Below are 12,344 nucleotides of genomic sequence, written 5' to 3' on the forward strand. Positions count from 1 at the left end.
TCGGGGTAGCGGCGCGCATCCTTGGCCTCGATGTTGGCAATCTTTGAATAAGTGCTACCAGTGGTGTAGCCAGAAGGGTTTGGCGAGCAATTCCTCCGACCTAAGATTTAGCATTTTCATTCTTAGCATCCTGTAGTTCGAGGTGATATTGATTCGGTGCAAACTGTTCGCAATTTTTTTTCTCCAGGATGCGTTACAGCGCGCGGCATCCTTACGTCCCAAACGATATTCGACGCCCGCAATTGGAGCATGCGCCATTAAATTCGGGTCGTTCGGCACTCGATGGAAATCGTGACTGAAGATTCCTGCGTCCATTATTCTGAATCTAAGATTTCTTTTCTTCTACCGGTCTGTATTATTATTAAATTCGAGTAAAGCATTAATGGCTTGAAAGATAGAAATGTCAGCTATTGATTTTTATATCTCCTTCTACAATTATTATCGCGCACGGGTGGGACTTTAAATTTTAAATTCGTACGTTCCGCTGGATTTCTAAAGAGATAGAATGGAATTTAATAACTGCGCGCAGTTTCCACCCATCGCACCCAACCGGAGCTGTGTTCATAACAGGTCCTGCCTTTTCCCGGGTTAATGTTACGCTCCACGTAAATGTTCTATCTAATTCAACGCATTAGATACGTGCGACATTAATTCGTGTATACGAGACGTAAAATTGGTGTCACCTTAAAGCACATTTGCATAAGCGTAGGACGCGCCGCAGTGCGTGCGACTAAACATAAATGACGTTACGGACGTCTAATTTGAAAAATGAGAAAAATGTTTCTTCTGTAAGCTGAAACCTGCAAATGGCACGGTGTAATTTTAGTAGTTATCAGACACAGGCACGTTCGTTTAGTGTTTCATTTTAATAACTCTTTTAGTGCCAACAAAAAAAATTATGATCTTATCCAAACGCTATATTTTCTTCTATACTTTTCTGTACACCTACCCCTTTTAGTAAACTATCTCTTCATTTTCCCGAGAAAATGGGCCCCTCGGAACTAGAGACCACGGTATGGTACGTGTAACAAAAAGACACGTGTACACGGGTACACGTGTATTACATATATCCGTACCTCGATCCGTATAGCTTTTAATACACGGGTACCCGTGCACTATTTCACGTGTATTGAAATACACGTGTATCAACGTATTTGTGTATTTTGATCAGAATTGGGCATTAACTACGGGAGAATGGGCAATGGCGGTCACTTAAGCAATAAGTGTAATAAAACCGAGTGATGTTTCTCAATTTTAAGGATTATCGTTGCGTCTAAAAAGAAACTCGCTTATTACCAGTAATGCCTTAATTTTTTGCATCAAAATAGGTAATCGATCAAATAAATCTTGTTAATTTTATAATTGTGTTATTAGTTACAATCTGAAAATTTGTAAAACCATACTTTCCGCATATTATTCTAGTAAATATATTTAAACACAGTAATTCTTTTATGAATTTCGCAATCCCTCAGAGTTCTGGGATATCTATAGATATTAAAGATCAGACGAATCAAAATACGGATACGTTAATATACGTGTATTTATAAATACACGTGTATCTAAATTCACGTGTATTTAAATACACGTGAAATAGTGCACGGGTACCCGTGTACTAAAAGATACACGGATCGAGGTACGGATACGTTTAATACACGTGTACACGTGTATTTAAATACACGTGAAATAGGGATCTCTACTCAGAACGTATGCCACCTGGGCCTTCTTTCTTAAATCCGCCACAGTGTTTTGCTACTCGATTCATTTATTTCGCCCACTTCATAGGCAATTATTATACTCCACAAACACACGAATACATTCTTGAGTGGTGAAGTCACCCAGTGAATAATTTTATTTATCAAAATTGAAGATCACTCGAGGAATCAATGCACCCCCGAATTACATTCAACTCCGTCTTCTCCGTCTAACGACTCTCATCCTCGATATATTTATTTATCCACTCGCTGTAACTGTAGACACGGGTGAAGACATCCGGACGTCCTCTCGCGCAGGGTATTCCCCAGGAAACAACTCCGATCTGCTCGTTGTCAGCGACCAAGGGACCACCAGAATCGCCCTATTCCAAGATTAACAAGTTAAAAACGAAAACATTCGCGCCTCCCTTCGCTGACAAGGGGGCACCCCGAACTGCACCCCGCATTCACGAATCAAACAACCCCGCTTGAACGAAGTACAATAATGCGTTCGATCCCGTTGAACGGAGGAGTTAAGGGCGCGATACGTTCCGCGCGCTCAAAGTAATCCCTTTCAACTGCGTGTATAGACAAGGGAAGCTGAATGGTGCTCAGTGTTGCGCCCGGTTTTCGCTACGGACTATAAATAAGAAGAAGAAGAAAAAAAAAGGTGCCGCTTTAGCTGAGGGATCCTTTGACGCGAAAGGGCCCTCCTCTCCCCCGAGTGCTCGACTAGACGTGAATGCACTTACGTGACAAGCGCCTTCGCCCCTCTTGTTAAGTGTGCAGATATTGTCGTTGGTGACGCGAAAGCTGGCGTTTAAACATTCCCTCTGATCGATCACGCTCAGCTGAATGTGATGCAACTCGTTCGGCGTCTCCCCGGGATACTTCACGTGATCCAAAGTGTGATGATTCGCATTGGAGTTCAACCAGGGGTGCATGCAACCACGCGCAAGCACGTTAGGTAAAGAAGGAACGCGAAAGGTTGCAAGTGCAACACGCGAGGGATGGTACTTACGCTGGTGGTCCCCCAACCGGAGAGCACGGCTGGATAGTCGATTTTACTGAAGTTCTCGTTTGGTAAGGACACGGGTTTCACTTTGTCTCCGAAGGCGATGTCCTTGCTCAACCTGATCAGCCCGATGTCGTTTCTGATCAGCGCAGAACTGTACCTCGGGTGGGCAATTACTCTCTCGGATTGGTATTCGTCGCCGCCGTCGTCCAGAATGTTTGTACCCAACACGACGGCTATTCCCGTGTCGTTGAAGCTAAGATCGACAATATCGGATATAGAAACTGAAGCATGGGTGATACTAAGTGGCCCTTATTTTTCAATCTGAAATTTTCTTTTGCTCTCGCCCAGTGGCGGATTTAAGAAAAAAGGCCCAGGTGGCAGGCGGTCCGAGGGGCCCATTTTTGGAGGAAAATGAAGAGGTAGTTTACTAAAAACGGGCTAAGTGTAGTAGGAAGAAAATGTAGTGTCTGGATACCTTATACCTGATTATAATTTTTTTTTGGTCCCTGCAGGGGCCTTCTGTGCAGGGGCCTAGGCGGCAACTGCTCGTCAGTCGCCCTGTTAAATCCACCACTGCTCTCGCCCTTTAGTAGGCATGGTTCCATGTCACAAAACTTAATCCCTTAAAAAGTTCAGAATTCATCAATGGTTTGGATTTGTAGACTTTCTCAAAAATAGGAAGCTCTATCTAAATTTTGTTCAAATAATATTAAAAGAGCATTCAATTCTCTGCAATTACTGTATATATCATTTTTTCTTGCTCCCAAACATTAATTGGGTAATAGAAAATTGTAGGAAACTGAAAATAGGAAGCTCTATCTAAATTTTATTCAAATAATATTAAAAGAGCATTCAATTCTCTACAATTACTGTATATATCATTTTTTCTTGCTCCCAAACATTAATTGGGTAATAGAAAATTGTAGGAAACTGAAAATAGGAAGCTCTATCTAAATTTTATTCAAATAATATTAAAAGAGCATTCAATTCTCTACAATTACTGTATATATAATTTTTTCTTGCTCCCAAACATTAATTAGGTAACAGAAAATTGTAGAAAACTGAAAATAGGAAGCTCTATCTAAATTTTATTCAAATAATATTAAAAGAGCATTCAATTCTCTACAATTACTGTATATATCATTTTTCTTGCTCCCAAACATTAATTGGGTAATAGAAAATTGTAGGAAACTGAAAATAGGAAGCTCTATCTAAATTTTATTCAAATAATATTAAAAGAGCATTCAATTCTCTACTATTACTGTATATATAATTTTTTCTTGCTCCCAAACATTAATTGGGTAACAGAAAATTGTAGAAAACTGAAAATAGGAAGCTCTATCTAAATTTTGTTCAAATAATATTAAAGGAGCATTCAATTCTCTACAATTACTGTATATATAATTTTTTCTTGCTCCCAAACATTAATTGGGTAATAGAAAATTGTAGAAAATTGAATGCTCTTTTAATATTATTTGAACAAAAATTCGATAGGGCTTACCATTTTTGAGAAATTCTTTAAATCCAAACCATTGATGAATTCTAAACTTTAAGACCTGGTCGGCACCCTTTCCTGTTGTCCGATTGCAATAAACTTTTTCAGGCATTACCTTGCGAAATGAAGTAAGACAAAGAAATACGAGAAAAAAAATTCGACACGTATGAAGAAGGGCCACCCTAGTACGCTACTGGTTTGGATAGACGCTTTATCAAAACTAGGGGTGGGTTTCTCAAAGCGTCGAAACCCACGAAAGTTTCGAATTCTCGAAACTTTGCACTTTTTTCGTGATTCGAAACTCTCGAAAGCCAATATAAAATCAATGAAACGTTCGCAGCGTGCCTCGAAAATTTATATATTGCCATATTTTTGCTTGTATTTTGTTCAACTATGGTCAACAGAGATTTATGTATGCAAAAATTTTGTTTGCTTCGATTCTTAAAGCAAAATATTCCACTTGCAAAACAGCATCAGCACTTTAGGTTTCGAGAGTCTCGAAGCCTCGTAAAGTTTCAGTTTCGAGAATTTAAAAATCAGGTTCGAACCCACCCCTAATTATAACCAACCTGGACAAACAGTGAGCGGCGGTTAATATCCATCTCTTGTTCAGCACCGATCCTCCGCAGAAATGGCGGTTCTTGTATCGAAGGGATGCTTGATAAGGGTACTGCCCATCCTCAGCCAAGGAGCCGCCGACGATTTTTGGGATTTCGTTTATAGTCGCCGCTGCATTCGTTAATTTCAATTAATACACTTACACAAAACACTTAACAATTCAACTAACAAGGGAACATCGCAAACCCGGAAATTCAAAAAATTCTGAAGCTTTTGTTTGAAAATTTTGTTTGCTGCTCAAATTCACTCTAAGGGGATGAAATTCGCAAATCCGGTTATTTTCCGATTTTCTGTTATAACTCGTGAACTGTAAAATAATTCTTTACCAAGTAATAGTTCTAATTAAAACAAGTAACTTTTGTCTCGAAACTTTTTTTCCATCTCTTACAGTTCGCGAGTTATAACACAAAATCGAAAAACAGCCGAATTTTCAGGGGTTAGTTTCACCCCCTTAGAGTAAGTTTGGGTAGCAAACAAAAATTGCGTTATAATCAGAAGGAAATCGCCTACATATTCACAACGTTTCGGAATTTTTTATTAATTTTCGGGTTCAGGATCTTCCCTTGCGAGTCATACCCTCGAAATTGAACATTTCTTTAGCCCTTCGCTCTTCCGTAGAGCTTTAACAGCTTTCGTAGACAAGGAATGAATGGATAATTACCAGATGCCTCGAGCACTGCCACAGTGGCAAGGGCACAGAGAACCGAATTCATTCTGAAACGTTCAAACGTTCACTGCTGTCGACTACGACTGAAATAATCAATCTGACATCCTCGAGACGTTTAAAGGGTATTTATACCAACTATGTTCTTGATGTCCGTGGGAATTAAATGTGCACCTGGTCACTATTTAAATTTGGGTCAGACATTACCTACTAAAAAGGCTGATTGCCATGTATCTCACGTGCGCCACGATAGATGGATAGAAAAACCGTGGCCGTACCCTTATCGTTCGAGAGGAAAACGATTCCAGACTAACAATTAATAGGCACCCGATTACTTTCAAGGGAAGATTCCGCAATGCGGGCACGCGTGGCGCGGAACACTGGCTTCTGAATAATTAAGGCATGCCATCCCGTGGATCGCTCCGACTCAACAATATCGGGGGGGATTAAAGATCAGGGCAATATCTACAAATCGTTCAATTTGCGGACGAGCAAATGACTGCTTAGCCTGCCCGATTCGCGTCTCCGCGTTGATCAATGCCACGAAGGGGATTATTCGGGGGGAGGGCCTCATTAAACGACGACGCATCGCAATTTAAAAAGGCACAAAGCTGCACAATTTATTTCACGATGGCATGACTCACCCTGATTATGCCCCATTCAGAGACGGTGGCTGGGTGATTGGCCTCATTCAAATTGTATCTATAGCAGTGCCGAGGGTCTAATTCGGTCGTCATACTCGAACGCACTGCGCTTTCTGATATCGCTCTTAAACATCGCCATTGAAGATCGCGATAAACGTCACATCCACGACAGAGCGAAAGAAAAGCGAATTCCTTTGCGACGATTTAAGGGGCGAGACGACTGTAATAGTCTGAAAAGTAAGGGTGTTTTTGGGACTTATTTTCGACCAAACGACGCAAGTAAATCAATGTGTTGCTTAGTATAGTTAATACGTACATATCGGAGAGTAAACAAAAATTTTTTCAATCAAATTCGCAAATCCGTTTCCGGTATACTCTTCGTCAAAATGTGCGCTGAAGCAAAATCGTTCCTGTAGCGTTGACAGTGCCATGTGGTTAATCCGAATTAAAAAGAAACAAAAATATTTAGAAACTAAGTGGAAGCCTACGTCTATTACGTGACAATAAAAAAAGTTAATATCGCAAAAGATAATAAAGTGGCGGACCACTGAGAAAAAATCATTTTTTGGGGTAAAGATGTTGATAAAAAGAATAGGGAGCCGTTAATTAAAATTAAATAATCGTCGCGTAATAGAGACGGGTTTTTTGTACAATAAGTGGCTTTACTTATGTCAATTGGACGAATAATTTTCTCTGTATACTGTCAACGCGGTTGAAAAATGTCTTTCTGAGGAAAACGCGTTCAAAGCTCTGCTCGGCTGTCAAGGGAAGTTCCTGAGTCCGGTAATTCCAAAAGTTCTGAAACTTTTGTGAATGTGTAGGGGATTTCCTCCTGATTGCAACGGAATTTTCGTTTCCTACCCAAACTTACTCTAAGGGGGTGAAATTAACCCCTGAAAATTCGGCTGTTTTTCGATTTTGTGTTGTAACTCGCGAACTGTAAGAGATGGAAAAAAAGTTTCAAGACAAAAGTTACTTCTTTTAATTAGATCTACCATTTGGTAGAAATATTATTTTGCAGTTCACGAGTTATAACAGAAAATCGGAAAATAACCGGATCTTCAGGGGTCAATTACACCCCCTCGGATTGAATTTGGGCAGCAAACAAAAATTGCGTTGTAATCAGGAGGAAATTCCCTACATATTCACGAAGTTTCAGAATTTTTTGAATTTCCGGGTTCGGGATATTCCCTGGCGAGTCGCGCGCTTGACACCGCTTCACGGAAAATATTATATCTCCGTTAATTTGACGAATTTCTTCATAAAATTTGGAGAGAGCATTCTCGAAACGTATGTCTTTCAGAAAATATGAGAAAGAAAAAATCAATTTTTCCGATTTTTTACACATAAATATAAGAATATTTAATTGTAATTGACGAATAAGGCTGTTATCAACGCTTGTCGATTGCTGATCCGTTGGATCCGATGGCAGTTGAACTGTGGAATAGATGGGGGCTGGAAGATCCAGCGCGGGGCGAGACGAAAAGCAAGATGGAACAATCGAGGCGTACAACTTGAACTTTCTTTATTTAAATGAATCAGAGGCAATATGAGCCGTCGGTGCAGCCTTCGCTTGTACAGCGTCAAAGTGAATTTCGTCATTCGCCGTTTCCCTTCCGCCGACTCTCGGCCAGTATCAACGGGAATTTATCTGAGAAGCGCGGGCCGCCCGAGTGTTATTCTAATTAATCGGAGGAAACTTGGACGATGACGAGCGCAGGGGTTTCGCGACCGCTCATATCCCCCCGTGCCGTGTACGTATAAAATATTCACGTTCTCACAACCAGAAGTAGTTAATAGTCAGAAAAAAAAAGTATACCGCATCTCCCGTACATACAGTAAATAAATAAACATAGAAAAAAGGGGGAAAAAAAGGAAAAGAAGAAGCTCGGTCATCAACACTAATCTCCATCCGCCTTTCGCGCTTTTCGTCGAGCATCAACTAACTCTATATATACTTATATAAATCGTCCGCACCCTTATGTATGTAAGTATTCATCGTTTACAAAAGCTACTGTTTCAGTATCACTTGCCGTTGGCCACGCTTTAACGCACGCACGTGTTTTTAAGTAACCGTGTGAAAGTAAGTGTGCCCGATATAATGAAATTTCGTAACTCGCGCGGATCGCCTGGCTTGCCTTAATCTGCGTACGCTCTAACGTGTATTTATAAGTAATCACCTTGCACCATATATCGAACCGACAAAACTTTATGATTGTCTAATATTCTGGATAGCTATAGAATATACATGTACAAACTAGGCTTTACAATTCGAATTCGGAGCTGCGTGCCCGGCGGCACGCTCGGGGCGGTCGAGTATCGTTTATTCCACTTCCTCGCACGGCGCATTCTTTCGCAACACCCGGTTACACGTAACGCCGATAGTACTAAAAAATATAAATATTCTCGTTTCTCCATTTTAAATCATAAAATCATAGTTTAATTGCTAGGAGGTACATACAAAATCAAACGCCAGCACCCCGTTCAAGACGACGCGACGGGAAACATTGATGACATTCGTATCGTTCGAACGTATATGAGAAATACTTTCCAATTGCTGAAATACTTTTCGAGTACAAGGAAGTGAATTAGGCGAATATAGCTTTTACTTCTGAAACGCCTTAACATACGAAGACACATACGTATACGCTTGTTCAAATGAACGTTAAAAAAAAAAAAAAAAAAAAAAGAGGAGATAGTCCAATAGGTGTGTAACGGAGCACTGCAGATCGTATGTAAGTTGCGCAAATGTGGAAGATGGAAATGAAATTCGTTACAAAACTTGCTGGCAGCCAGTTTCTATCCCCCTGATCCTCTCAATGATGTCTATGAAACATTTGCGGACGTCGAAAATACTTTCGTGAGTAACGTATTTTAAATGCATGTTAGCTCAACTCGGACATCCGTCTATTCTATGCGATTCGAGGCTCGGATCAGTCAAGATAAAATAAATAAGAGTGTATAATACCGTTTTCTATATCCATGCAAATTTATTCATAGACTTCTCCTGCGTCCGATAAAGTGACCGAGATTACGCGATGGGATCGCCTCGCAGTGACATTCGTTTCGTGTAAATGCTACAGACAGTATGTGTACACAGAGGTTTTAATATCCAGAGTTGGAAATTAATTTAAAAGGTCAGTAACTTAAAGTCATAATATCACATGGTGCTGCCATCCAATATTGTAGCTGCAGAAGTGTGTACAGAAAGATGGCTATGTTATAGTCTAGGCCGCAGAACTCCGTCACTTATTCGCTATGAAGTATTTAAGTATATTATTCGGTTTTGGTTTACTGGTGGTCGGCCATGAGCGAGTGACTTCCCTCTGTATGTCGATGGGTAGAGATTTAAGGACCGCCGCGTCGATTTTCGGCGACAGTTGCATAGGCGACGAAGGGCTCAGTCTGAGATCCGCCATCTCGTTGCTCGGGGATTCCCTGCGCCCGCTCAGCCACACTTCCAGTCTGGTCTTTTTTGGTAGAGGCTCTATCTCGTTCAGTAGGTCGTCATCCGCGCACTGACTGTTAGCGCCTACCGGTTTCGAGATCGGGGACGAGGTGGTGCTCATCGCCGAACCGTCGTTACTGTCCTGATTTATGCTCATCGGCGATCCAAGACTGACATCGGAAATACCTTCCTCCGAACTTATGTCCAAGACAGATTGAACGGCGACTTGCTTTCGCAGGAAAGACGTAATACTATTCCTCCCGGAAGATCTCTCCTCGAACTTCGTGAACGCGACTCCCAAAAGTGTTAAATGGAATGGTTTAGAGACATCGACAGTGCGATGGAACAGCTTCATCGCCAGTGCCAGCATTTTAGCGTGATCGTAAACACCAGACTTCGTGGAAGGCAGCAGGTGTTTCGGTAAAGCGCACTGCCTAGTCTCCCTCTTACCCGAGGTTGGCTTATTGAAATCGTGCTTCCTCACCGTTATTCTCATAGCGAGCGGGATTCTCCCGTCCTCCATCGCCAGCTCTGTCAATCTTCTCAAAAGCGCCCCAAACCGTGCTTCCACTTCAGCTACCAGAGAAACACTCTTAAAGCCATCCTCCAAACCTATAGATTGTTTCTTCCCCGTCGGTTTCACAACGGTCTCGTCGATGCCTTCGGCGTTGTCCTTCAACTTTCTCGCCAAGTCAATGCCGATCTTCATCTCCAGATTCTCCAACGGCGTTTTACGCACATCGTCCACGGTCTTTATGTTGCTGGACATTAACAGCTGCGTGGTTTTCTGGCCCACGCCCGGTATCTTGGACACAGATCCTATCGTAGATAGCAACATCGGCCCGCTGCACGGGAATATTAGCGCCTGCTGGTTCGGTTTGTGCAACGACCCCACCAACTTTGCCAGAAGCTTATTGTGCGCTATGCCAGCGCTGCACGTCACGCGCAACTCTTTGTAAATCCGTTTCCTTATTTCGGCGGCAATTTTCGATGCGACGATTAATCGAGCGTGGCAGCCGCAGGGACACTCTTCCTCGGACGGGCCGAATACTTCGCCGACTGGGCTTTCGTCTTCCATGGATATACTTATATTTAGCTCAGGGTCATTTCCGGAATTCATGTATTTTTGGACGATCGATGTCACGTCCATGAAGTTATCGTCGAAGCCTAATCTCTCGACCAACGGCGTAAACTGATGCAAGACCTCCAGTATCTTGGTAGAAAAGTGACGATAGTTCGTCAGATCTTCACCGTTCACCAAGGCCAGCCCCGGACACAGCTGCAACGCTTCTTGCACAGACATACACTTCTTAATCCCATATTCCCGCGCTAAGTAATTGCTGGTCACTACCAAATTCTTTTGCTGCACTCCCAGCGGCTTGCCTTCTAGTTCCGGATGCCGCAGCATCTCCACTTGAGCGTAAAAGCAGTCGACATCTACGTGAATTATAATCCTTGGATGTCGTATAATCGCATCAAAATCAATGGTATCCATTGAGGTCGGTTTATAAATAATGTAATATAGTATTATACATAGACTCTTTATTATATAAGCTGTTTTCCTTAATGTTTTAACATACTATAATCTGTAACAATAACACACAGTATTAGTAACACCATCGGCGAATAAAATCAAGTAAGTGGCGTGCATTCTTGCGCGACGTAATGAATGTTAAAGTAATGGGTAGTAGAGTTTATTCGTTACCTTTCTAAGAGAAGAGATTTAGTTAGAAATGTGTTGTTAAACGTGCCATTTTAATTTCATCCGTGACACATATTAACAAAGCAACAACTTTCGCCCTGCCGTTGGCAGATTTTTAATAAGGATTTTTGCGAATCGTGAATTTATATACTTGTTGATATGTTCAACTATGGGGACATGTCTAAAAAATAGGTTAAGTTAAATATACAAAGCGTACAAACAGTATGCTAGCTCCAACCTGGATATCGGAGTTCATAACCGTAAAATAGATCGTGACTTTTATTACGGATCGAATAAAGCTAATGCATGCTCGATAAATGATTTCTTCCCCTTATCGTTTACTCTAACTTTCTCCATATTACAAAGTAAGGTTACCATTATTTAGCACCCATTCGGGGAAGTATGTTGTCGCACAACCGCGTGAGAGTATTCTCGCTCGGATGTGTTTTAATTCTCCAGAAATCCGTTAGACTATTAGATACAGATTAAAAATGTAGCTGTAACTATTAACAACACGAACGTTTCACTCGTGAAATCCGCGCCAACTCTTCGTAAGTTTCGTCGGAGATATATGTTTCCTACGGCTGACGAGTTTCGCTGGTAACACGGAACGAAATTATCGTAAAAACTAAACGGAAACTTGCCTATAAACTGTAATGCGACTAATTTATTTTTCACATGGTAGCCATGTTTTTGAATTGTCATAGATATCTTTGTATGTACATATTTGTAATTATACACTAAATTTCGGTGCATTAGTAACGTTTTAAGATAGATGCACGCATAGTTATTTTACGACGCGAGTACACTTTTCCACCAGAAGATAGCATATACGCGCGTCGGGGTTGGTTTCCATCGCATTCGTGCGTGACATTAGCCAATCACATTTGAGATAACATAGGGGAATTATCTAACGCGAGTAGTTACAGTGTAAGATAAAATGCATTATTATACTAGACGTGATCCAATCACATTGTAGAGAAACTAGTGGAAATGTATCGTAGATACCGCGCAGATAATCTGCTAGAAAGAAGAACTCTGAACACTTTTGCAGGTTTCATATT

At 41.3% G+C, this 12,344-nt stretch overlaps 2 protein-coding genes across 4 annotated transcripts; both read right to left on the minus strand.

Annotated features, from left to right (window-relative positions):
- Positions 1-1,765: 1,765 nt before the first annotated feature.
- On the minus strand, positions 1,766-6,336 carry LOC143368300 (chymotrypsin-2-like). 2 transcript variants are annotated; one of them, XM_076810853.1, is made up of 5 exons: positions 6,131-6,336; positions 4,774-4,933; positions 2,713-2,962; positions 2,444-2,581; positions 1,766-2,074 (listed from the first exon to the last, which is right to left on the minus strand). In XM_076810853.1, exons 1-5 carry the CDS (start codon positions 6,144-6,146, stop codon positions 1,922-1,924), a joined length of 717 nt encoding a protein of 238 aa, XP_076666968.1. In that variant the 5' UTR covers positions 6,147-6,336; the 3' UTR covers positions 1,766-1,921. The 2 variants fall into 2 exon arrangements, with proteins under 2 accessions (XP_076666968.1, XP_076666967.1); XM_076810852.1 differs by lacking the exon at positions 6,131-6,336 and adding an exon at positions 5,484-6,044.
- A 1,302-nt stretch (positions 6,337-7,638) lies between these two features.
- Positions 7,639-12,083, minus strand: Poli (DNA polymerase iota). 2 transcript variants are annotated; one of them, XM_076810847.1, is made up of 3 exons: positions 11,656-12,083; positions 11,284-11,461; positions 7,639-11,164 (listed from the first exon to the last, which is right to left on the minus strand). In XM_076810847.1, exon 3 carries the CDS (start codon positions 11,071-11,073, stop codon positions 9,376-9,378), a length of 1,698 nt encoding a protein of 565 aa, XP_076666962.1. In that variant the 5' UTR covers positions 11,074-11,164; positions 11,284-11,461; positions 11,656-12,083; the 3' UTR covers positions 7,639-9,375. The 2 variants fall into 2 exon arrangements, with proteins under 2 accessions (XP_076666962.1, XP_076666963.1); XM_076810848.1 differs by lacking the exon at positions 11,284-11,461.
- Positions 12,084-12,344: the final 261 nt, after the last annotated feature.

This window comes from Andrena cerasifolii, chromosome 4 (assembly GCF_050908995.1).
Source record: "Andrena cerasifolii isolate SP2316 chromosome 4, iyAndCera1_principal, whole genome shotgun sequence".
NCBI lineage: Eukaryota > Metazoa > Arthropoda > Insecta > Hymenoptera > Andrenidae > Andrena > Andrena cerasifolii.